The 26,835-nt window shown below is 38.9% G+C and overlaps 2 protein-coding genes and 1 pseudogene across 2 annotated transcripts; 1 reads left to right on the plus strand and 2 right to left on the minus strand.

The window, feature by feature from the left end:
• Nucleotides 1-20,785, plus strand: LOC119264652. The gene is made up of 8 exons (XM_037543261.1): nt 1-81; nt 14,091-14,280; nt 15,547-15,689; nt 16,781-16,879; nt 17,417-17,561; nt 18,765-18,916; nt 19,314-19,530; nt 20,570-20,785. The coding sequence occupies exons 2-8, from the start codon at nt 14,124-14,126 to the stop codon at nt 20,683-20,685; spliced, it is 1,029 nt and encodes a 342-aa protein (XP_037399158.1). The 5' UTR covers nt 1-81; nt 14,091-14,123; the 3' UTR covers nt 20,686-20,785.
• Nucleotides 8,704-12,344, minus strand: LOC108414945. Its single transcript, XM_037543260.1, has 5 exons — nt 12,249-12,344; nt 11,227-11,358; nt 10,828-10,959; nt 10,586-10,717; nt 8,704-9,759 (listed from the first exon to the last, which is right to left on the minus strand). The coding sequence occupies exons 1-5, from the start codon at nt 12,339-12,341 to the stop codon at nt 9,163-9,165; spliced, it is 1,086 nt and encodes a 361-aa protein (XP_037399157.1). The 5' UTR covers nt 12,342-12,344; the 3' UTR covers nt 8,704-9,162.
• A 2,236-nt stretch (nt 20,786-23,021) lies between the features above and the next one.
• Nucleotides 23,022-26,835, minus strand: part of LOC108411713 — a 34,620-nt pseudogene continuing 30,806 nt past the window's right edge.

Genomic DNA, 26,835 nt, shown 5'->3' on the forward strand with positions numbered 1-26,835 from the left:
GTGAGCTAAGAGGACCCAGTGGAGCGAAATCACTCTGCTTCTTTCGCCTGGGGTGCAGGAACGGAGACGATTACGGCACAGGTCATTCCTTATTTCTGTTTATGGAACTGTTGGGCATCCATGACCCATTGCTTGCCAAATAGTGAGCCCACATTCATTTCTTCTGTTAATCCTTAGATCTTATCTGTCATCTTGCTTTGTCTTGTCCATCAGTCAACATTATACTGGTCAGCTACAGACACAACAGGTCACTGTTGCTTGTTGTTTATTTTGTAATAACTGTTTAATCATTATTTTTAATGCATTTATGACTAATAAATAACCATTAATATATTCATTTCAAACCATCCTTTATAAATCCTGACTGTAAATGTAGTCGACACTCTGTGGCATGAGGGTCAACTGGGTAGAGCAGCTTTGCAGAGCTAGATTCAAATGCCAGCAGGTGAAGCATCATGACAAAAAAGCTACAATATGTAAGAATGTCAGTCGTTCAGCATTCGTGGTGTGAGTCACATTTACTGACCACTTCAAACTCCTGTTCACAGGGCAGCCTTTAGATTTGTTGTCTTTTACACTCAAGGTCTGCCACACAGAGGAAGGTCACACTTTTATAAGTTATTCTTTATTCATTTAGCTTTTTCATTTTGTTTTCATGCATTTTGTTTTAATATGATATATACTCAGTATATAGAGGACACCTACCATGTATAAACGCTGACAGACTGAGGATCCTCTTAGTCAGAATCCACGGCAACTTTCTCCACAGATAATGTGGGAACATCATAGAGAAGCAGCTTACACAGACAAAATAAACACGCTTGTGTTGCTGCTCTAGAGCTTTGAAGCTGACTTTGTTTTTGGTATGGTTTGGAAGTTCTGGCTGTAGATTGAAAGAATGACCACCTCAGTGTTCACAGTTCATCAATCGCCACAGTTCATCAATCGCCTGGCAAAAAAATGGCTAAAGCTTCCCATGTGATGTACTCTAACGGCTGCTAATATTGTTGCCTATCATTATTATTAGTGTTATTACTATATTATTATTATTATTATTATTATTATTATTATTATTATTATGCTGTTGTTAATAGTAGTAAGTATTTTGTTGTTATGTATCTACATCAAAAAACCTATTTCAGCTCTGGTTTTTGTTTCATGAGAGAGGGTGTTCTGGGTACAGCATGGCTTTCAGTTCAACAAGCATGACTACACATGGAAAAAGAAGTGCAGTCTCGCTCTGCTATGGACTGCTCTGGAGCCAGACTCCACATATTGAACAGATCACGAGACAAATACGACTAATTTTGTCCATATTGTCCATAGTAAGACTGAGGACAACACATTTTTTGAAATGTAATTCACCTAACTTGTATAGCGAATCCAACAGATTGAATAGTTGACCTCATTATATGAAATGAAATGTGCCAAATCCATTTGTTCTGAATTATGGCTGGTGTAAGTAATATTAACCAAAAAACAGAAGTGTGGGAAAATTAATTTCCACCTTAGTTAGTTTAGCAGATAGTTCAGCAGTTAGTTTAACAGTTAGTTTGGCAGTTAGTTTAACGGTTAGTTTAGCAGGCAATTTAGCAGTCAGTTTAGCAGTTAGTTGAGCAGATAGTTCAGCAGTTAGTTTAACAGTTAATATGGTGGTCAGTTTAACAGTTAGTATAGTAGTCAGTTTAACAGTTAGTTTAATAGTTAGTATAGTGGTCTGTTTAACAGTTAGTTTAAGTTAGTATAGTGGTCTGTTTAGCAGTTAGTTTAACAGTTAGTATAGTGGTCAGTTTAACAGTTAGTATAGTAGTCAGTTTAGCAGTTAGTGTAACAGTTAGTATAGTAGTCAGTTTAGCAGTTAGTTTAAGCGTTAGTTTAGCAGTCAGTTTAGCAGTTAGTTTAACAGTTAGTATAGTGGTCAGTTTAACAGTTAGTTTAGCAGTCAGCTTAGCAGATAGTTTAACAGTTATTATAGTGGTCAGTTTAACAGTTAGTTTAGCAGTCAGCTTAGCAGTTAGTTTAACAGTTAGTATAGTGGTCAGTTTAACAGTTAGTATAGTAGTCAGTTTAGCAGTTAGTGTAACAGTTAGTATAGTAGTCAGTTTAGCAGTTAGTTTAAGCGTTAGTTTAGCAGTCAGTTTAGCAGTTAGTTTAACAGTTAGTATAGTGGTCAGTTTAACAGTTAGTTTAGCAGTCAGCTTAGCAGTTAGTTTAACAGTTAGTGTAGTGGTCAGTTTAACAGTTAGTTTAACAGTTAGTTTAACAGTCAGTTTAGCAGTTAGTTTAGCAGTTAGTTTAACAGTCAGTTTAGCAGTTAGTTTAGCAGTTAGTTTAACAGTCAGTTTAGCAGTTAGTTTAACAGTCAGTTTAGCAGTTAGTTTAGTAGTTAGTTTAACAATTAGTACAGTAGTCAGTTTAGCAGTTTGTTTAACAGTCAGTGTAGTAGTCAGTTTAGCAGTTAGTTTAAGAGTTAGTTTAGCAGTGAGTTTAGCAGTTAGTTTAACAGTTAGTATAGTGGTCAGTTTAGCAGTCAATTTAACAGTTAGTTTAACAGTTAGTTTAACAGTTAGTACAGTAGTCAGTTTAGCAGTTTGTTTAACAGTCAGTGTAGTGGTCAGTTTAACAGTTAGTTTAACAGTTAGTTTAGCAGTCAGTTTAGCAGTTAGTTTAACAGTCAGTTTAGCAGTTAGTTTAGCAGTTAGTTTAACAATTAGTACAGTAGTCAGTTTAGCAGTTTAACAGTCAGTGTAGTAGTCAGTTTAGCAGTTAGTTTAACAGTTAGTTTAGCAGTCAGTTTAGCAGTCACTTTACCAGTTAGTTTAACAGTTAGTTTTTATTTTAGTACCATCATGCTAAAATAATATTTCAATCCATGGAGAAAACTATCAATGATTAATGATAGCATCGTTAATCAGCTCAAGCCTACATTCCTAAAAAGATGGTTCTTTAGTAAATAAATTTAATCTATATAGAACCATGAACGCTCAAAGAACCATTTCCATGATTAAAGGGTTCTATGCCTCATGAAAAGGTTCTTGAGAATGATGAAAAATGTGTATGAATGTACCATACATGGTTCCCTATAGAACCATTTAGAAAACGGTTCTATACAGCACCTAAAAGGGTTCTTATGTTGTTACAAGCTTAACATTGTAACAGTAGAAAACCCCTTTTAGGTGCTATATAGAACTGGGGAGCTGGAGTTCTTTAGCTCCAAACTCCCAGCTGTAATATTCAGATGTTCCTGTTTCATTAACTGGACCATGAGTGTTACATTAGGGTTAGAGCTAAACTGCAGGATGATAGATTAACTGGACTTGGACTGGGCACCTCTGCTGTAGCTCTTCATCAGTATTTAGAATGGTCAGCTTATAATCACAGGGCTAGATGATGACTAAAATAATTTATTCATTGAAAAAAAGATGAGCTGTATTCTAGAATTGCACTTCAGCAGTATTTATATAAGGATCAATGACAAGGATGGACACTGTGGTCAATTTAAAAAAGTGCATCCTGGATTTAAATTAATTCAACTCTGGCATTATTGTTTCTTTTGTATGTTTCTGTTTTACATTTGGCAGACGCTCTTATCCAGAGCGACTTACAGTTTGATCATTTTACACAGGTAGGTGAAGGTGGTGTTAGGAGTCTTGCCCAAGGACTCCTTGGTTTAGTATAGGGTGCTTACCCAGGTGGGGATTGAACCCCAGTCTACAGCGTAGAAGGCAGCAGTGTTAACCGCTACACTAACCAATTTAGAGCCATCTAAACCAACCATGGTTCTCAGGCAAAAAAGGGTGGAGAGCCCTCTCTGGGTTGGGGATAAGCTCTTGCCTCAAGTGGAGGAGTTTAAGTACCTCGGGGTCTTGTTCACGAGTGATGGTACAAGGGAGCGGGAGATTGACAGGCGGATTGGTGCTGGGTCAGCAGTGATGCGGGCTCTTTACCGGTCTGTTGCGGTAAAGAAAGAGCTGAGCCACAAGGCAAAGCTCTCGATTTACCTGTTGATCTACGTTCCCACCCTCACCTATGCTCATGAGCTTTGGGTAATGACTGAAAGAATAAAATCGCGAATACAAGCGGCCAAAATGAGTTTCCTCCGCAGGATGTCTGGACTCTCCCTTAGAGATAGGGTGAGAAGTTCGGTCATCCGTGAGGGACTCAGAGTAGAGCCACTGCTTCTCCACGTCGAGAGGAGCCAGTTGAGGTGGTTCGGGCATCTGGTTAGGATGCCTCCTGGACGCCTCCCTCGTGAGGTGTCATACGCAAGTCCACCAGGGAGGAGACCCTGGGGAAGACCCAGGACACGCTGGCGTAACTATATTGCCCAGCTGGCCTGCGAGCGCCTCAGAATCCCCCTTGGAGAGCTAGTGGAAGTGGCTGGGGAAAGAGAGGTCTGGGCCTCATTCCTTAGGATGCTGCCCCTGCGACCCGAACCCCGATGAAGCGGAAGATGAAGGATGGATGGATGGATGTTTTACTATTTTACTCTTTTAATAGTTTTACTGTCTCAAATGATGTAAAGAACAAGAAATATTGTTTTTCAATGCAAGTTATGTGGATTAGATACTTAACATTAATCTATGTGGAACAAATTTTACTGGTAAAATTTTATTTAACTTTTCTGCAAAATAAATATGTGAGTTTCATTCACTTTTTAAGGAAATGTGTCATAATGAAAATACACTTTGTAACACTATTTTATATTATTTTATAATAAGCCTACTTTTCTGAATGATTAATGGACTAATGGTTAATTAGATCATAAACACCTTGAAATAATTACAAAGCAATTCAAAAACAAAAAAAAGAGCCATCAGTGATCTCCTCCTAACCTCCTTTTCCTATTTGGTCTCATTCATCTGTCAACATGAAATCTGCCATCTTCATCAGATATTCATTTTCAGATGTAAAATGTCATTGTTGCCCTTTTTATTCATGACTGTAAATGGTCATTACTGATTGTAATAAATGCTTATTCATAAACTAATTTTAAACCAGTCATAAACCCTTTGGAAGGTTGTCTTATTTTGATGTGGTACCCACTTTTGGTTGGTTGCTCTTCATTGATGATTTACTTGCATTTCATTTGAAGGCAATTTTATTCACTTATTTAGACCCCCATTTCTAAAAACGTTTTTATAGAAAATACAAGTCTACAATTTAGATCAGATATGCTGGTCTGCCAATTAAAACTGCAGTAGAAATATTTGACCTTTAGTGTGTGCATATTGTGACATTCTGTACTGATATTAAGATTTTTACCTTACCTTTTAAAAGGGTAACAGTTTTATAGTGTGTTTAACATTTACTGATTATCTAGTTTTATTAAGTCCTTAATGATGTGGAAATGGGTTAATACAACCATCGTCAAAAAATAGTTGCACCCAGAAAGAATCAGCCGACACAAATGAAACATACACAAAACACAAAGAGGAGAACTGACGGTTGGTCCGACATGCATGTGACCCAACAGCCATGATTGTGGACACTCAGCAAGCAGTGATGCCCTCCATGACTCATCCTGTTAGTGCCAGCACCATTGGCAGATGGTTGCATGACACAGCACTACATGTATACAGACCGTTACATCGACTGTCCTTAAGAGCACTTCAATGTCACCAAAGACATTGACACTTAACATTTTCATGAGGTCCATGCTAGTTTACCACCACCAAGAATAATGCTAAAATGGTCTAATGCTATTGGATATTAAAAGGCTTGGTTATTAAAATGTTGTAAAATTTCTTGTAACCACTTTTTTTTGTATGCTAGTGCTTCTAATGAATCTAATGGGGCCATGCTCACTAAAACCAAGGTCAAATACAACTGCAGACATAATTTTATCCGATCTGTTATATGTTGTGACATCTGTTAGCATTGACCTGGTGGGGTCATGCAAGATTAGTCAGGCCGATTCTGTAACTAGTTGCATGAGAGAGAGATTCAGGCATACTTTCTTCAAGTGCTCGAATGCATTAGTGAACTGGTTCAGGTAAAAATCACCTAGGATCAGCATTTCTGAGTTGATGTATGGAGATAAAAGTTCAGCTACTTCATCGACAGCATGGAGGGTGCAAAAGTAGTTCTGTATCCCAGCTATCACAAAACTGTTAGGCTAAATTTACACAGCAGGTAAGTGGCCCAAATCCAATTTTTTTATCCAAATGCTTTTTTTTTGTTTGGCTGTTCACACTATCTTTTAAATGTGACCTGTATGTGTCATCAGTCTGAACAGATCAGCTCCTAAACCGACCCGCATGCACAAAAGAACAGAGCTTCACGTGCCAGAAGTAAACAGTCATGACGGCCAGTGATCGCCAGTTGCTCCCGGAGCTTCAGTTTCATCTTCTTTAGCATCACAGAAGCGAGTAAAGTTTCAGTGATTGACAGCAACACAGTGTGTTCGAGTGTTCGAGGCCACAACTGCTTCTTTGATTCATGTCCTCTTTAAACTGTTCTCTGTATGCTGCAGCCTCGGGCTCCTCCGGCCAAGCTCAGCTGTTTTGTTCTAAAATTCTTCAAACTCGAAGCAGCTGCGACGAGTCTATTTTGTTTGGAACAGAATTATCAGCCTAAATGTATGAGTCTCAGCAGCGCAAGATTATGACTAATGTCGAATTGTATTGGTAAAGTAAAAGTTGCATGAATTCCGATCTGGCTGTTTGGACTGAGTCGCATTGCCGCGGATCGATACGGATCGGATTTCAGTGCCACATACAAACGCGTCTCAAATCGGAATTGAAAATGTCAGATTCAGTGTGTTTTTCTGTTTGCACTGCCACACAGATGACACGCCTGTGTCACCCCTTATGAAAAAGAAGTTTATTCAAGTGTGCTATTAGTATACTTCTTTTAAACTAAAAATATATGAGTATGCTTTCAGTTTACTTTTTACATACTTATCAGTGACATACTAAACACAATCATACCTAAGTATACTTAACTTATACTGACAAGTATACTGAAAAGTCTTAGTACATTTGGCCTATACTTGTACTTGCCTTATAAAGTATACTAGGCTTGTATTTTGGAACTGAACCTGACCTTCTATGTGCAGTATCATTAACCAACACAAACTGATACAGAAACAGAGAAACATTTGACAGTTTATTGACAATACTCTTCCAAGGTGTGACAGTATTGTAACAGGCTTAATTCACACTGATATTATATTCCATTACCGTATACATGCATGTGTGCATACATATGTACATACCAAAATTCAAAAACTACAGAACAAAGAACACTTATTTTACTGTTAATGCAAGTAAATAAAACTGTTTTTTTCTTTTTGGGCTGTTTCTTTTGGTTAATTCATCATAAAATTTACACATGTAAATGACAACAGACATTTTCAGATTGTGTCATATATAGCTGCTGTCGGAACAAAAGATCTCCATATATGTCATTTTTCAGTTTTTGACATAATGATTTATATGTATTCAATCTCATCACAAAATAGCACATCATACATAAAAAGGAGCAAGTGTCTTTAAGTAATACATAAATCACTGGCTACAATGCTTGATTTCTTATATAGCCCATGATTGCTCTTTTAGTCCCGTTCATGTCGATTTGGCAAAGGTGTAACATATAATCTGTCAAATGTTTCAACAACAACACATTTCATTGTTATCATATCTGGCCATATAGCACTGACATTTCCAGTCTTCCTCACCTCATGTATGAAAGTACTCTGTACATTTATTTGTAAGTCTTTACACAAAGGCCTGCTAGATTTAGCAAGCACCTCAACTAAAATACAGCAATGTTTGGTACATGCACAATATGCAGGGCTTTGATGTGCACACATTTTTTTAAAAATGACTAAGTCATTAATTAAACACAACGTACAATCTTTCAAGTATACAGCACTGTTGTATCTTTTCTTTAGTCTGTCATATTTTTGACTATGATACAAAACTCCACCGACCAAAAAACGGCTGTAAGACCAGAAGCAGTTACTTAGATTTCCACATAACTTGGCAATGGCAACCATATACGAAGTTGTGATATTTTCTCGCAATTGAGGATACCCAAAACCCTTCACACTTTCATTTAGTACTTCACATTTTTCTATTCTTCGCTTATTAAAGTAAAGCTCTTCAAAAAATGATTGATCTTTTGCACTTGTGATAGTATGTTTGGCCTTTTCTGGCAATTCTCTCCACAACAGAAATTTTCTAGCTATTTGTGAAAGGATGTACTGTGTTCCATGAAAATACTTCTGTATTGTGCCCATATTAGATTCAAATGCAAAGGTTGACGTAGCCCATAATGGCCCCCAATGTTTCACGCTTTGTGTGATGTGTGTAAGTAAGTGTATGTTGAAAGTCATGTGATGTTTCCCATACAGTCTTTGAAATTCAATGACAAATTTTTTAAGAGCCAATTCTGACATCAAGATGCTTCTAGTCTTGATCTTGTCCTGCAGTAATGTATATACACCAAACACCAAAAGGAACAAATGATTCCAAAATCTGGCAGGGAGTATGCCTTTCAAGACAGGTAGAGCATAGAAGAGAAGAAATGCTCGCCACTCTGAAGCTTTCCAGAACTTCCTTTCACTCATTGACCTTGGTGTCCTGGTTATCTCAACGGGAGGCTTTATTTTTACAAGTCGCAAATCAACCTCTTCAATCTGTTTGCCAAGGTACCAGGGGGCTTCACTGTTTCCTGTATCAAACCACAGTGTGGACAATTGAGTGACTCCAAGACACACATTGTGTTGATATTCAGGAATGAATCCATTTATCATTTGGAAGTGACTGAGCTTCATTAAAGGAGATGGCCCTTTGACTCCAAATACTGGCTCATTATCTGAAGCTGACATTGCATGACTGAAATGATCTCTTTCATTTCGAAGTGGGGGTTCAGGTTGATCGTATGGATAGGATTTACCACCTTTGTGATAACAAAAATCACAACCATGAAAACCATTGAACTGCTTTGTGTTATGAAGCAATGGACGAGCCATCGAATCAGAGCTACAAACCAGTACAAACACTTTAGAAACATGACAGTTTGCCTGTATGTCTTGCCAATCAACACCTTCACTCTCTAATAATGAGGCTTCTTTAACAAACGGTGTTAGCAATGTTAACATTGATGGTTTACTTGGTCCAAACCATAACGCTGACATCAAAATGTGCTGTTCCCTCACTGTTCAATTACTTGACACTGAATTGGCCAAATGCTGCATTTAGAACTTTTGAACACTGGTGCACCATCACAATTCCAAATTAGTGTCAAGTCATCTTTTCCTAGAACTCCACTATCACATAACTTTTGATACTCTTCGCCAGACTGTATGTCAGAGAGAACTCCGAAAGTTCTAGTTTTTTTATTAAGACTTACACCATGTTCTTGCAGAAGTTGCTTAATCTGTGCATACAGGGGCAACACAAGGAAATAGAAGCCATTCTTTAGGTTTGCACAGGCATCAAATACTATGTTACAAGAGTCACACTGAGAGGGACAGTCTGCTCTAATGCCAAGGTATTTTAAACAGCTTTCACAATAAAAGTGAACTTCAAATTTAGATGAACTTCCAAATTCTTTGTGGAAAAGGTAATGTGAAGATGGGATAAGACCTGGAAACATTATGTTAAACATTTCCAGTAAGTGAGTAAGTGCTTCACCAGTTAAATTATGCCGTAGCAGATAGGACATCAGCATCAGTACACTTTCTCCTTTAGAAAGAGGTGCACCAGGATACAAGGGTGTGTCACCAGTATCTGCTCTATCTTCACTAACCTAGAGAGAGAAAGAGACAGAACCCAAAGATGTAAAAATGTGAGCAGCTGCAGAACAGAAACAGGAATATTAGTCCGATGTGTTGTTTTTTACAAAATGTAATTTTCAAGGAATGCTTGCTCTGGATCATCACAAAATATATGTGATATTTTCATCATATTCTACAAAGATGCAAATGCAAAAGAAAGAGTACCTAGGTGTATGTGTACCCATGTGTTTAACTTTAGAGCCTTGGGTTATGCCTAATCCTAACAGTGATAAAATATCCTTATTACTTTGTCTATGCTTCCCAGGGCTGGTAATACAGAACACTGGGCTCATATTATATCCAGGTATCCCAAGATGCTACCAAACTTCAGTTCCACTTTAAACAAACTATAATCTACTCCTTACGTCTTCCCACAAAGTGCAGGAGTGATAATACATTGCTGTCCAGCAAAATATAACCCATGACTTTTGTTTGACTTGTTAACAAAATTCAGAATTTTAGGAGTCTGGTAGAAAAACTTAATTCTATGTTTACATATGCTGTCATTTTGAAATAGTCTGATATTCAGAAAACTCTTACTACCTGCTTCTTCAACTCAACGACATAAAAAAGTATGTAAGGACAAAAACTCTAAACATTTTTGCTAGGCAATGCACTGGTTTCCCCAGGTGATCTAGGCACAGCACATATCTATGTCTGCTGACCAAAGGTAAACAGCTTCTACAGTTAGCCCATCGCTATTTCATATTGTCTATGAATGCACTCATTTTATGTAATGGTCTTCTTAAATGAACTATTAACTCCTAACACCATGTTACTGAACAATTTACTACATACCACTGAAAATTCAGATGTGTTTTCTCCACCAGTATTGCCTTCCATCAAGTCTTCACTGTCCATATCGTTTCCAGCTTCATTCCTGGTAGCATTAAGCATGCTCTCTTCAGAATCTGACAGGTCTTCCTCGTTCTACAGGTAAACAAGGGGAAATGATGACTTGAAAGAATATGAATTAATTAAAAGGATAGGTATTTTATTTAATCCATGGTAAAAACTGTGATTTAAAATTGTGAATTCACCTCCTGAATGTCAGCACCAAACAGGCTAGTTGTGCAGGAGTTTTCATTGTCCATTTCATCTTCTTCATCTGCACTGTTGGATGCATTACTCATGCTATCTTCTGTGTTTATTTTGTCATCTTCATTGTCACTCTAAAGGTTCACAAAGGAAAGAGAATGAAAAACTGAATGAATGGCAAAATATCAGTGAATTTGTGCAGGCCATTTGTGCAGGTCACAGAAATCCACTAACTACATGTAATGTCTTATGTGCAATGTGGACATTTTGGTGTGAGAGTGGCACTGACACAAATTTTATGGCAATTAGCCCAGCATATTTCAAGATTTTCTGCCTTAGAGCAATGAGATAGATTAAAAAAAATAACAATGCCAGTAGACAAATTGCAACTGTGTATTTACCTCTTGAATGTCAGCACCTAACAGGCCAGTTGTGGAGGAGTTTTCACTGTTCACTTCATCATCATTGTCTTCACTGTTGGAAGCATTACTCATGTCATCTTCTGTGTTTGGTTGGTCATCTTCATTGTTGATCTAAAGTTTCACAAGGGAAAAAATGAATAACTGAACGAATGGCATAATATCACTGAACTTGTGCAGGCCCTCTGCTGCATGTAGGGAGAAAATGAGTAGTGGGAGAATGGAGTCTGTTATTTGGCCACAATACAGTGGAATATTTCTGTAGGGAGTAAAATGCAAATACCACAGCAATCCACTAACTACATGTAATATCTGACAAATTCTGACATTTTGGTGTGAGAATGGCGCTGGATTAAAGGTCATAGAGCGCTGTTAAAAAGTATTTATCCCCACTCAAATTCTTCTATTTTGTTGTAGGTATCACATTTAAATGTTTCAGATCATCCAACAAATTTTAATACAAGATAAAGATAACACACGTAAGCACAAAACGCAGCTTTTAAATGATCATTCCATTTACTGAAGTTAAGGATTTATTCAAAACCTATATCACCCATGTATGCTGCCTTCTGCCTGATGTCAGCTGGGATAGGCTCCAGCTCTCCCCACGACCCAGAAGGAGAAGTGGCTTAGAAGATGTGTGTGTTTATATCGCTCATGTAAAAATGTTTCCCACCACAAGCCTAAAAAACAGTTTTGCCGCTCTTGGCAGTAATAACTGTGATCAAACACTTTTTGCACCACTGTGGAGGGATTCTGGCCCACGCTTCTTTGCATTCAAGTGTGACAAACAAGAAAAAATACAAGAATTTGGGAAGGGGGCAAATACTTTTTCACAGCACAGTAGGATCAACACACTTCACAGGGTCATCCTCCAAGGAGCATGAATGTGCTCACCAAATTTTATGCAATTGGCCCAGCATATTTTCTGATTTGTTGCCTTGGAGCAATAAGCTGGATATGTCAGTACAATGTCAGTAGACAAATTGCAATTGTGTATTTACCTCTTCAATGTCAGTACCCAACAGTCCAGTTGTGGAGGAATTTCCACTGTCCACTTCATGATCATTGTCTTCACTGTTGGATGCATTACTCATGCCATCTTTTGTGCTTATTTGGTCATCCTCACACGGTTAACAAGGGAAAAGTCAAGGAACATTTTAAACATAGCAGGCTTTTCTTGTACCACAGTTAACAGACTTTAAAGTTGTGCAATGTTATTAAACTGTTAATTACTAATAGGTGACAGACAGTGTTTATATACAGGAAATTGTTATAAGTGACACAGTAAAAATAAGGTAAAAGTTTATTTATTTATGACTTGAGTAAAAATGTACAAAAAATGTGTAGTACAGCATTAAAGAACATGAATAATTTACTGTTGTAATAAGATAAATAATGCTCTCTATGAGGCCCAGGCAATATGCACATTAAGTATCACAATATGTCTGAGTGAATACCTCAGCATTGATATTGTGATGATATTGGAAGGGAAAAAAAATGGTGCTTTCATGAGATATTTACACAATTACAATTTTAATGAACAGCTATTAGCAACATGAATAAGAATGGTCAAGCAAAGAAGCAAAAAATGCTGACATAGACACAGTAGGTGTAAAATGTAAATACCTCTTCAACATCTTTCTCGAAGTCTTCATTGCCCAGTTTATTTATTTCATCTTCACTGTTGGAAGCATTGCTCCTGCCATCTTCAGTATTTCTTGGATCATGTTCTTCGTAGTTGTACTTGTAGACAAGGAAAGATGGAAAGGGTAAGAGGTAGTGTCAAAAAATAAAAAGGCGGTAATTTCTTTCCCCAAGGTTAATATTACAGAATAAATATTAAGAACATTTAAAAATTGAGGCCAATTATACCCTTAGTTTTTGCAGATGTATCCAAATTATATTGTGCATCACACACAGTGCACAGCCATCAATTACTCAATCTCAAAAAACATTTTACTTTATTACAGCTCTCTAAAGGTATGTGTGTAGTATTTTTAATGTCTGCTTATTACCAGGTGTATACTTAATGAGTAAAACTTATAAATAAGTGCAACTTATAAGTGCACTAATACAATATAAATCATTAGTCGCAGCCCTTGTGTCAGCCTCCAATAAGCATCTCTCATACTGACCACATTTAGCAAACTGTGCTCATCATCTTCATTATTTGCATGTAACCAGCTGTCTTCTTGGCTACTCTATATTTATAGAAAAAGAGACACACAGAGACATTTTAGTCATACAGCTATTGTGCTGGGCTGTTTATAGTGATTTCTCATTATGATTCACCGTGATAATATGCATAAAATGAAGCATTATAACAAGAACCAAAGTTTTGACAGGCGAGCACTAACGTTAAGTTAGTTTCCTGTGTTAATCTGACTTTGAACAGAAATAAAAGTAGTCTTAAGTCTTGGTGTAGTGAACAGTTATTAGTTTGCATCCTAAGTTTTACCAAAGTTACTTACTTTCGCATTCCATCTGAACTTGGTTCTCCTTGGAATTCTTTCTGTGTCACTTTCCAAGTATCTTTTGTAAGGTCCTGAACGTCTTGCCATTATTTCGCACGTTGCACCCACCTGCTATGAAGGACGAATGGGACCGAGAGCAGCCTTTGGAATGGTCTCCCGCTTTCCGAATCCTTTCGACGCGGTCACGCACCTCTCGCGATAGCAGGCCATTTGAAATGTGCACGCGCGCATTTCGCCTTTGACCGTTAAGCATCTTTGGCGGATTAGAGGATCACCGGTTTACATGTACGAATAACAAAGAAAGCTAAAATTTGTCAGTGATAACAATATTGATCTATCACAATGGCATTTGCCATATATTATTTTAAGGACAAGAGCGTGGAAGTCGGAAAAACTGCTTGGATGAGTGCTGAAGACCAGGAGTATGCGTCTTCAAAGATGATCACACAGTGCCTGAGACTCGATGATGAAGATGGATGGATAAATGTGAATTGGGATAAAGGCAGAAAGAAGAAAGATGGTCCAGCCTTTTTTCCTGCAAAGGTTTTAATGATTAGTGGTGAGTAAGTATAGGTTCAATAGCTATTGATTTTGGCTATGTCGACATTAGTGCATTTTAGTTTTAAAACGCATCGCTTTGACGAGCTTCGTCTTCGCCTGGCGTCCGTATGTTTCTGAACCCGTTTTTGAAACGCTGCTCACTGGCCTCGGTTTAGTCTCCGGGTTTGCGTTTTAGTTTGGACGGGCAAATTATCAGACATATGTTCACAATAAAAGTTACGTATCAGAGATTGTGCGTCGGTTTTTTGTAGTATTGAGGTTTTTTTATCCCCAATTTGTTATGCTTGCGATCATATTTACTAACCAGCTAACGTTAACTTAGCTAAACTATGTGGAAGACAGTAGCTAGCTAATTTAGTTAGCTAGCAAGCTAGTCTAGACACATAGTGCTTGGTGCACAATGCATCTTAACAGTTTCACTACATTAGCTAGCTAACCTAACTAGTTAACATTCCCAGCTTCGTCACTGGATTCAATAAATTTCATTCACAGCAGGTCTTTTAGATCTTATGCCAGCTAGCTTCTAGTTCTGACCTCTTCTGTGGCGGTAATCGACTGTTCGCAGCGACTCTTCAGACAGGTTAAGCCAGCTAACGCTAGCTAGCCAAGTTAGCACCAACTAACGAGGTACACACCTGAAATAAACGTGTTTTTCTTCAAAGTCGAATATCCAAATTTGTCTCAATGAGTGTATAAAGATGTATATGTCTTAAATATATAACTACACAACCACATGTTTTTACAGAGGTGATTTTGAGTATTAGCATGTCAGAAAATAACAGCAGCCATAAAAATCCATTTTCACCATGTCTTTAGGAATAAAATGTTATATAAACGACACTATAGATGATATACGAGTAAACCCTTCTTTAAAAAGCTTCAGGATATATGAAGGAATAAAAGGTAGGAATGAAACGGGAAGTATGCGGGTGCGGGTGGAGGTTTCTGGCTCAGTGTAAGAGGGAAAAGCTCATTTTGAGAAAACGATCTTTTAGGATGCATTGTAATTGAAATGTACAGACTTAAATAAACAAAGTGTAAAAAAAACAAACATTATTATTAGTTATTTACATGTTATAGAAGCCAAAAAACCCCAAAATCTCAAAATAGACCAGTGCATGAAAAAAACAATGCTTTGGCTTGAGTGTCATGTCTTATGATATCAACAAGCTGTCTGTCTGTTAGTGAGAGCTCATAGGAACATATACCCTGAAGACCCAGTCAGCATTTTAATTTGGTCATTATGCACAAATTTTTCACATAGACAACAACAGTGACCTCTGCCAGAAGAGGGAGGAATTCATAAAGGGTGTAGACATCTGGAACCAAACACTCAAGAGGAAGACCAAGCCAAACAGTAGGTGGATGAAGGACATGGAAGATAAGGATGAAAGGCCAACAAAACAGGTAATTACATTTACACAGTTAAAGAACAGTATGCAGAGGATTGTGTGTCACCTCTTAAATTATTCTAGCAGAAATGAATATGCATTACAATACAGGCGTGACACATTACTTTCTCATTATTTATTGATGTGTGGAAAACTGAAAAGCAAAACCTTCCTTTCTGTTGCATTCACCGGAAAATTTGCATTACTCCATATTTGCAACAACTTGTACCTTAATTTCTCTTAAGAGTAGGAGAGAATTGTGCATCATTAAATGTAATCACTGTCAAACATCTTGAAAAGGAAGTCCCTGTTGACAGTTTTTCAATAAAGAAATCAGTGGTCATCAGAACAATGTATTGAAGGGCTTGCATTTCTCTGTTGTCTTTCATGTATTTTCAATTATGATTACTCTGTGATAGATGCATTATGAGAGCTATAATAGTTTGTAGATGTTCTAATGTTTGATTTTAATTGCTCATCATAATCCCAGCCATCATGTCAGTGGTATGGAAATATTTCAACTTTTCTGACAAAGACACATTTGCAAACCTTGATTATCTGAAATGAATAGATGGGGTGCATCATCAAAACCTTTTAAACCTTAAGGTTTTGAACCATCACAACACCACGATGGCTGTTGTGGTTCCCATTTGAGAACTTGGTGGAGTGTCTCCTCATTTTCATGTTTTGGCCCAAGAATCTTTACTTAGGTAATCCCTAGGTTGTATTAAATAAATTAATATTTTTTAAAAAGGGTCTTATTGTTTTTGTAAATCATGTATTGGTCATTGAACAATATTTTTGTCTCATTATCACAGCGGTAAATTTTGACACATGCTATGTAATGGCCTTTTGTTGAGTCTCTGTGAGTCTGATGGATAGGAATGTACTAAGTATTCAGGTAGTACTGGGGAACAGAAAGTGGATAGTTAAATAAAATAATTGGCAGTGTCCCAGTTGTCAAACTTAAAATATTGATTTTTGATTATTTTGGTAATTTATGGGTAGGTCAGAACTATCTGTGGTCCAGTTGATTGCTAAATAGTTATTAGAATCACTACTATTGCACATACCTGCTATTAAAAAAAATAATTATCATTTTGACAGCAAAAGAGCAAAAAGGCAACCTGTACCCCAAAAGAAGCATCAGACCAAATAATTGAAGGCCTGAAGAAGGAGTTGATGGCAAAGCAAGCATCTTTAGAGGTAAATTATTTTTAATATTTACAAATTTTACAGTTATTTTTACAATTTTAATGTTATTTTGAGTTTAAAGGAGTAGGTTGTACCCCTAGCAGTGAGGCTGCAAATTGTAACCAACCTGGCGTTCCAGAGTTTTCTTGTATCACCCTGAATGGTGCTGACATGAAACGTTCTCTAACCCTAACCCTAACCCTGAAGCATTACAACAGTAATTGCTGCACTATTTAAGGTAAAATGGGAAAATTCTAACAAGAAGCTGATGAATAAGCTGAATTCACCCTCATAGTTTTAATGTTGGCAGTACTTTTGAATAAAGAGATTTAAGCTGTTAAAAACCTGCAGTTTATGTAGAGTGTTACCTTTAAATGTGTGCTAAGGTAGGACATTTCAAGAAGGATTCTTCTTGTTGTGTTTTCCAGTCAGTGCTATAGTGCCACAAATTTAAGCTTCTGCTTCAAATTACAAAAGGCGCTCTCTAGACCTAGTGTTTGGTTTTCCTATTCTGGCTACATTTTTTCTGATCATTGTGTTTTGGTATAGTCAAATACTGAAAAGGAGGAGTCATCAGATGAGGACCTGCTGCCCAGGAACTGGAGTAAGGCACAGCAGAAAATAAAGGAGCTTAAAAGAGAGAACAAGAGGCTGAAAGAAGGCAGTATTAAAGAGATATTAGATGCCATGAGAGGTAATTTTATGACTTTTAAGCAATTAAACAAATATTCTGCCCTTGTGTAGGCAATATCTCAAAAATTGCAGAGAAAATAAGGCAACATCAAATCACCTTAGGCTAATATGGGTATGTGGAGATAACATCAAAAATATATTTGAAAAACTTAGCAGCAACCAAAGAATACAAGCGAAGGAGAGATAGTTGACCAGTGTTGGCTTTTGTCATTCCATGGTATCCATTGTATTTGGGTGACAGCAGGCAGTGAATGTTACATAAATATCTAGCCCTTACCAAATCACACTGAAATGATCTGGACTGATAAATTTCAGTACAAGAAAGTGAAATAAATAACCACACACACACCTCACTGGAAAGCAGAGTTTAAGATGGGCAGTTTCGGTTGGTCCATCTGTCCATCAACACTTAACTTCAGGACAGCATATCTCAAAATCTATTTTAACGATTGCCTTTAAATTCGGAAAACACATTCATGCTGGTTAGAGGATGAACTTTGACTACTTTGGTGACATGCTCTTTCATGTAGAAACGCCCTTAACTCACTACCTGCATTTACCAAGCCAGCAGAGCACCAGTAATGGAGGATTAAGTTAAGTGACACTTATTAATCCCACAAATGGGGAAATTTCACCTCCGCATTTAACCCATTTGTGAAGTGAAATGAGCAATTGGGGGTTAGGTGTTTTGGTCAAGGGCACTTCAGTCGTGGACTGGGGATCAAACCAGCAACCTTCTGGTCAAAGGGCCAGTTCCCTAAACTCCAGTCCACGACTGCCCCCACTACTTAGTAGTGTTTTGAGTGAACTAGGCTTCATAAAAAATCCAGCTGTTCTCACTTGCCTTAGCATTTGAAGATTTCTCTTTTGAAATTTGATTTACAGATTCAGACATACTGGTCAGAATTTGATTTTGTTAAATGTCTTATATAAACTAGCAGGTTTCCTTTGGTCATTGAACAGTAAAGACATTTTTTTACTAAAAAGGCTCATGTGTTTAATTGGTAGTGGCAATAAAAAAATCTTAAAATGTCTTATATATAGCTTACTGAAACCTAGTAGACCCTGTAGACACCCTGATTATATATATTTTTTCTTTTCAAATGATTATTGTGATGTCTGGAATGTGTCTCAACATGCAGTCATAAGACTTAAAGTTTTTACACTCGTCTTATAATTATTTATATGTTCATTCTCTGAACAGAGCTTCCAGTGGTAGTTGCAAAGATGAAAGAAGTAATTGAAAATGTTACATTTCAAACCTCAACTCCTGCATCCAACTGGTCAACATCCACAACATCTGTGGGCTCACCAGTTTCTGCATGTGTTTCTCCTCAAGTAGTGTCTGATGATATGGTAAGTACCACATATAGTTATGTTATAGGCCATGTGTTTCCAACGTGGAAAATCTGCATATTCAGTTGTGGTGAATGTGCATGTTAACTGGTTAGGATGCATATTCCCTGAACAGGCAATCTGGGAGTCATTCCCACATTTTCAAATGACATTATTAATGTAGATGGAGATACTACAGAGCGATGTGGCCATGCTATCCCTTGAATGGCAAAGTATTTTGCACCCCATATTAGTCATTTCATTGGGAAATGTGAGAGGCATTTCAGGGATAATGTCTTAGTTAATATACATGCACAGACCTCCCGGGGGATGTGTATTATTATTTTGTCATTACTTATGTGTGTAACAACAATGTGTGACCACTTTCAAACTAACCATTCCATCAATTCTTTTGCAGGTGTGTCTTCTGCCAGGCTCTAATGTTGAAGTCCCTAGACGAAAGCTTAACTCTCTGCGGACGGCAAATCCGTCCGTGTACATCGGGGACCTTGCTGTGCTTGTCTATGGCAGGGAAACATTGTCACATTCAAGTTTGACAGGGAGACAGTCAGGGGCACACAAAGACGTGGAATCAAAGCCACAACTCGAAAACACAAAACTTGATGCTATAATTGGTGAGTACATTTAATTAAAGGGAAATTTCATTCTGAAATAAATTCCTACACAACACATGTATATTTTTTTTACAAAATGATTACAGTGTTTCATTTTGGCTCTGACTGCAATAGAGTTCAGTTTCTGTCACCTTCAACATGGAACAAAAATGGAACATTAGCCACGTTTACATGCAGCCTGATAAACTGTTAATAATCTGACTAATAGCTCAATCGGAATAGAATACGTCCATGTAAACACCTCAATCGGAATACACTAATCCGATTGAGGCCAATCGGAATACAATTTCTATCCGATTGAACGAGGTGGGTAAACCTCTAAATAACCCGTTAAATAGAAGAATAATATCAGTGTAAACGCTTGAATCCGATTTCACTCCAATCGGAAGGTGTAAGAATGTTCTGCGCATTCGCGGCACGTCACAGCGAAAGGTTTATACCATTCAACATGGCGGGAGCAGAAACTGGTCTGCAGAAGAGACAAAGTTTATACTCTGAGCTTTAAAAGACGGCGGTGGGACGTCCAGCTTATGGGTCTCAGAGCACGACGTCTTCCTTTATAAGTGTCCTTTATAAGAGTCTGACTTTTTTAAACTGTAAGAATTTGTGTTTTTCACGTGATCACTCTTGAAAATTCTATATATATATATAGTTAAGTGATAATATATATATAGTTAAGTTAAGTTTTTAATCCCACAACCGGTGAAATATATATATATATATATATTTGTGTGTGTGTGTGTGTGTGTAAAATCATGAGTCCTGCACAGTAAGATATAGTAGTGCGTCCAGTGAGAACTCAAGGGAGTTCAGACTTCTACCTAAAGTCTAATCTGCAATCATCAGTTCAGATTTGGTAATGCAGCAAAAAATAAATGTAATTTTGCTGATCCCATTAGTGTTCAGATACTTACCTAACAAAATTAAAATATCATGTAGAAACATGCCACTTCCACTGTTTTGTTGTGTTAATTCTGGATGGTGAATTTGGTGTGATAGAAAAAAAAGTTAAAGTAACATTTTGTTTTCTGTATCCTAGGTCATGCTCTATCAAAGTTCCCTGACATCAGTGTCCAAGATGTGAGACGCATCATAAGAAAAAAATGCAACAACGAAAGCTATACCAGGCAAGCCACAGCAAAGAAGACCATGTGAAAAGAACTTTTTTCCCCTTTAGTTGAACATTTTTGGTTACATTTGTGGTTCCTCTGTCTCAGGATGACCATTTAACAACTGTACAAAATTGCTTGTGGGCAGCCAGGGACTGATCTTGTAGAGGCTGCATGTCGGCTTATCAAAAGACAATGTGCTTGTTGTGCTTTGTTTGGAGTGTCATCCAGTACAATATTTGTTTGGTAATTTTGATTATAAAAAAAACATGTTCTTAATCCTGAGTATGTCTTGTTTATTTTTATACATGTAGTTCAATGATAAGTGTACTTAAAGTAAACTTAAATGTATATTTTAAGTATAAAAAAATACCTAAATTGAAACCTAGTAGTATACTTTAAAGTGCAAAAATAATATAGAAGTACTAAACAAAGTATTAATAAATTCACTTAAAGAAAATGTACAAGCATACTTGCAGTATAAAAACCACTAAACTATTAGTTTCCTGAGAGTATACTTCAAACTGTACTTTCATAAACTAAAAAAGTGGGATATAAGTAAATAACTAGTAAACTAACAGTATACTGAGAAGTTCACTTTTAGTATAGTTCATAGTATAGTTGCAATACAAAATAAAACTTAAATCTAAACTAGTTGTGTACTCAAAGTTTACTACACTTACACCTAAAGTATACTTAAATATATACTTAAAAGTATACTTCAATAAACTAAAAAGTGGGCCAATTTAGTCCCAAGAAGTACTGAAAGAGAACACTTACAAGTATACTACTAGTACATTGATATTAGTATACTTACTACATAAAGTATACTTTGGAAATATACTTGAACTTTACTTAAGTTTACTTAATAAAATGAACTTTAAGTATACTTTTTTTTGGTAAGGGACATATGAGGAAAAAGATCGGATTTGGGCCTCTTTCACCTGCTGTGTAAACGTAGCCTCAGTTTAGCTAATAGCTAACGTTAAGTGGAATTAGCAATGAAATATCAGGAACTTAAATTGTGTAAAAGGACATTTTTACTGAAATAAGAAATGAATGTGGCATCAACAATAAAACAATAAATGGTTATTGGCTTCAGTGTGCAGTTCACAGTTGAACAGAGCCAAAGATTAGATGGTGGAAGCTGAAGGAGGAGGATGGTTGCAGGCAGTTCAGGGAAAAATTGCAACAGGGGGCAGTGAGGAGCTACCTGAGGACTGGGAAACTACAGCTAAAGTGGTGAGAGAAACTGGCAAAAATGTGTTGGGTGTTTTGTCTGGTCAGAGGAAAGAAGACAAGGAAAGTTGGTGGTGGAATGAGGAAGTCCAGTATTCAGAAGAAGAAGGCAGCTAAGAAAAAGTGGGATAATCAGAGAGATGAAGGAAGTAGGCAGGAGTACTGTGAGGCTAGTCACATATCGAAAATAATGGTGGCAAAGGCAAAGGCTCAGGCCTATGATGAGCTGTATGAGAGGCTGGACAGTAAAGAAGGAGTAAAGGACTTGTATCATTTGGCTAAACTGAGAGATAGAGCTGGAAAGGATGTACAGCAGGTTAGGCTGATGAAGGATAGAGAGGAAATGTACTAGTGAGTGAACAGAGAGTGATGAGTAGAAGGAAGGAGTAATTTGAAGAACTAATGAATGAGGAAAACGAGAGAGAGAGAGGAGGACAACGGGGGGAGAGATAGTGGATCAGGAAGTGCACAGAATTAGTAAAGTGGAAGTGAGGGCAGCTTTAAAAAGGATGAAGAATGGAAAGGTAGTTGGTCCAGATGACATACCTGTGGAGGTATGGAGATGTTTAGGAGAAGGCAGTGGACTTTTTAACCAGGTTGTTTAACAAAATCCTGGAGAGTGAGATGCCTGATGAGTGGAGAAGCAGTGTACTGGTCCCCATCTTTAAGAACAAGGGTGATGTGCAGAGCTGCAGCAACTACAGAGGTATAAAGTTGATGAGCCACACCATGAAGGTATGGGAAAGAGTTGTTGAAGCAAGGCTAAGGTGAGAGGTTCAGATCAGTGAGCAGCAGTTTGGTTTCATGCCCAGAAAGAGTACCACAGATGCAATTTTTGCATTGAGAGTGTTGGTAGAGAAGTACAGAGAAGGTCAGAAGGAGCTACATTGTGTCTTTGTGGATCTAGAGAAGGCATAGGATAGGGTGCCAAGAGAGGAACTGTGGTACTGTATGAGGAAGTCAGGTGTAGCTGAAAAGTATGTTAGGGTGGTGCAGGACATGTATGAGGATAGTAAGACAGTGGTGAGGTGTGCAGTTGGAGTGACAAATGGTTTCAAGGTGAAGGTGGGGTTACATCAGGGATCAGCTTTGAGCCCCTTCTTGTTTGCAATGGTGATGGACAGGTTGACATCATCATAATTATGGGAGTTTAATCAGTTCTTTATTGTAGATCTTCCACTGATTCTGAACATCGTCTCTATCTGAATCTCCAAACCAGAGAAACACAGACTGAACTGCTTTATAAATGAGGCTCAGCACAGCCAATCAGAACACAGCTCATTTACATATATCGGTCTTAAAGGCACATAAACAAATACAGACGGTTTCATTATAAAGAATGAAGATAAAAATGATGTAAACATTTTTTTTTTACTGTTTTACACATAAAACCACACAAACATGATATTTTTATGGTTTGTGTTTCACTCAGGAGGTGATTTTATTTTAAACACGCTGAGCCGTAATCAATAAAAAACCCAGCACAGAGCGGTTCAGTGAATGTGGTGCTGAACGTGTGAAGGTGCATCAGTGTTTGATCATCAGAGACGCTGTAGAAGGACAGAGAGCCGGCCAGACAGTCCACATACACTCCTACTCTCTTACTGGACAGACGAGCAGAGAGTTCAGTGATGTTCTTATTGTGGAGGACAGAGTAGCTGTCATCAGAGCAGTTCAGACTCCAGGACTTTTCATTGTGTCCAAACCCACAGTCATCACTGTCTCCTTTCCTCCTGATTAATTTATATGTTACTGCTATTTGAACCACCCCGCTCCACTCGGCCTCCCAGTAACAGCGTCCAGTCAGACTCTCTCTACACAGAACCTGCCACAACACATTAAATCTCTCTGGATGATCAGGATACGAGTGAACATCCAACCCATTCTCCACCTTCCTGTTCCCATCAGACAGAGAGAGAGACCTGTACGCTGTGTTTGGATCCAGAGTGAACTCACAGGAATCTGCACACAGGAAGAGACATTGGAGAGAGAGAGAGAGAGAGAGAGAGAGAGTGAGTGTGTGTGAGAGAGAGCCTGTGTGTTGGTTTGTGTAGTTTTGTAAGGACCTCTCAGCTGATTTGAATGGTTTATCGTGTCTGAATCTGGTTGGTTAGAATGGCTTCAAACAGTTAAAGGTCAGTTAGTCTGTAGTTACAGCTCATGAAGTCTGTTCGGTCAGCATGGCTTTTCTTTTCCTTCGCTAACTGTGCTACACGGTTTATATCAGCTTATATATGTTTATATCTCAGACGTCAATCATGTTCTTTCATTAACACCTTTTCACTCGGCTGTCCTTATAGGATGGTCGTCCCTGGACTGTTTATGCTGTGAACTAATTTAATGATTCACTCATCAGAGCACGTTCAGAAACATTCTGATAAGGGAGATTTTCTTCTGGATCACAGAGGAAACTAAGAACTAAACATGAACCTGAAAGGAGACACAAAACGTGTCTTGATGCCCTGAAAGTGGTCATGTCTGAGTTTCATTACAGTGGAAAGGTTTTCAGTATGAATGATATTACTCTCTCATTTAGCTGGACACTGGGCAGCCACTTCATTCAGTCCACCTCATAGTTTCTGCACTCAGGGTAACAAAGTGTCAGAGGAACAGATGGACTACAGTCTGTAACTGTAGAACTACAGAGAGAAACTATGTGGTCAGTGGAGCTGATAAAGTGGACAGTAAGTGTAGAAACAAGCAGGTGGATTTAATGAAGTGTCTGGTCAGTGTAATGTGTGAGGACAGGCTGATGTGCTCATTTTAAATGGTTCTTTGTTGTTTTTGTGGTTCTAGAACTAAAACTTTCTGTTCTGCTTTATTTCTGTGTTGACGCTGCTCTGGAAGATGAGTCTCTCTGGAGACCTGATGACCGATGACCGACCCAATAGGACCACATCATCTGCAAACAGCAGCGATGTGACCTTGAGGTCACCAAACCGGACACCCTCCATCCCCTGACTGCGCCTAGAAATTCTATCCATAAAAATTATGAATAGAATCAGTGACAAAGGGCAGCTCTGACGGAGTCCAACTCTCACTGGGACCGAGTCTGACTTACTGCCGGCCATGCGAACCAAACTCCTGCTTTGTTTGTACAGGGCCTGAATGGCTCGTAGCAAAGAGCCATGTACCCCGTACTCCCGAAGCACCTCCCACAGAATACCCCGGGGAACACAGTCGAATGCCTTCTCCAGATCCACAAAGCACATGTGGACTGGTTGGGCAAACTCCCATGAACCCTCCAGAATCCTCGAGAGGGTAAAGAGTTGGTCCAGTGTTCCACGAGCAGGGCGGAACCTGCACTGCTCCTCCTGGATCCGAGGTTCGACTATAAGCCGGACTCTTCTCCAGTACCCCTGCATAGACCTTACCAGGGAGGCTGAGGAGTGTGATTCCCCTGTAGTTGGAACACACCCTCCGGTCCCCCTTTTTAAAAAGAAGCACCACCACCCCAGTCTGCCAATCCAGTGGCACCGCCCCCGATGTCCACGCAATGTTGAAAAGGCGTGTCAGCCAAGACAGCCCCACAAAATCCAGAGCCTTGAGGAACTCGGGACGGATCTCATCCACCCCTGGAGTCCTGCCGCCAAGGAGCTTTTTAACTACCCTAGCGACTTCGGCCTCAGTAATGGACAAGCCTATTCCCGTGTCCCCAGACTCTGCCTCCTCACTGGAGAACATGTTGGTGGGATTGAGAAGGTCCTCAAAGTATTCCTTCCACCGCCCAATAACGTCTTCAGTTGAAGTCAGCAGCACACCATCCCCACTATATACAGTGCTAGTGGCACACTGCTTTCCCCTTCTGAGTCGCCTGACGGTTTGCCAGAATCTTTTCGGAGCCGACTTAAAGTCACTTTCCAAGTCCTCTCCGAACTCTTCCCACAACCGGGTTTTTGCCTTGGCAACAACTGAAGCTACAGATTGCTTGGCCTGTCGATACCTGCCAGCTGCCTCTGGTGTCCTACAGGCGAACCATGCCCAGTAGGACTCCTTCTTCAGCTTGACGGTATCTCTCACCTGGGGTGTCCACCACCGGGTTCGAGGATTACCGCCCCGACAGGCACCAACTACCAACCAACTACAGCTACAGTCAGCTGCTTCAACAATGGAGGAGCGGAACATGGCCCATTCTGAGTCAATGTCCCTCACCTCCCCCCGATATCTGGTCAAAGTTCTGATGGAGGTGTGAGTTGAAGATCAATCTGACAGGTTCTTCTGCCAGACGTTCCCAGCAAACCCTCAATATACGTTTGGGTTTGCCCAGTCTAACCGGCATCTTCCCCCACCACCTGATCCAACTCACCACCAGGTGGTGATCAGTTGACAGCTCAGCTCCTCTCTTTACCAGAGTGTCCGCAACATGGCCGCAAGTCCGATGACACAACTACAAAGTCAATCATTGAACTGTGGCCTAGGGTGTCCTGGTGCCATGTGCACTTATGGACATCCTTGTGTTCAAACATGGTGTTCGTTATGAACAAACTGTGGTTTGCACAGATGTCCAAAAACTGAACACCACTCGAGTTCAGATCAGAGAGGCCATTCCTCCCACTCCCACCCCTCCAGGTCTTACTGTCGTTGCCCACATGAGCGTTGAAGTCCCCCAGTAGGACAATCGAGTCTCCAGGAGGAGCACTTTCAAGCACCCCTCCCAAGGACTCTAGGAAGGCTGGGTACTCTGAACTGCTGTTCGGTGCATAAGCACAGACAACAGTCAGGACCCCAACATACAGGCACCAAGTCGAGGGGCTATGAGAAAGCCCACACCTGCCCACCGCCTCTCACCATGGGCAACTCCAGAAAAGAATAAAGTCCAGCCCCTCTCAAGGAGATTGTTTTCAGAGCCCAAGCTGTGTGTTGAGGTGAGCCCGACTAGCCAGTATCTCTCAACCTCGCGCACTAACTCAGGCTCCTTCCCTGAGGTAATGTTCCAAGTTCCAAAAGCCAGTTTCAG

The sequence above is a fragment of the Pygocentrus nattereri genome, chromosome 12 (assembly GCF_015220715.1).
Source record: "Pygocentrus nattereri isolate fPygNat1 chromosome 12, fPygNat1.pri, whole genome shotgun sequence".
Taxonomy (NCBI): domain Eukaryota; kingdom Metazoa; phylum Chordata; class Actinopteri; order Characiformes; family Serrasalmidae; genus Pygocentrus; species Pygocentrus nattereri.

Excerpts from the sequence above, each read along its gene's own strand:
- LOC108414945 (XM_037543260.1), bottom strand. The coding sequence starts at position 12,341 with ATGAGTAATGCATCCAACAGTGAAGACAATGATCATGAAGTGGACAGT. Across the intron at positions 10,960-11,226 it reads TAGGTGCTGACATTCAAGAG|AGTGACAATGAAGATGACAA; the intron begins GTAAATACACAG and ends GTGAACCTTTAG. Across the intron at positions 9,760-10,585 it reads ACACATCTGAATTTTCAGTG|GTTAGTGAAGATAGAGCAGA; the intron begins GTATGTAGTAAA and ends TTCTCTCTCTAG.
- LOC119264652 (XM_037543261.1), top strand. The coding sequence starts at position 14,124 with ATGAGTGCTGAAGACCAGGAGTATGCGTCTTCAAAGATGATCACACAG. Across the intron at positions 14,281-15,546 it reads AAAGGTTTTAATGATTAGTG|ACAACAACAGTGACCTCTGC; the intron begins GTGAGTAAGTAT and ends TTTTTCACATAG. Across the intron at positions 15,690-16,780 it reads ATGAAAGGCCAACAAAACAG|CAAAAGAGCAAAAAGGCAAC; the intron begins GTAATTACATTT and ends TCATTTTGACAG.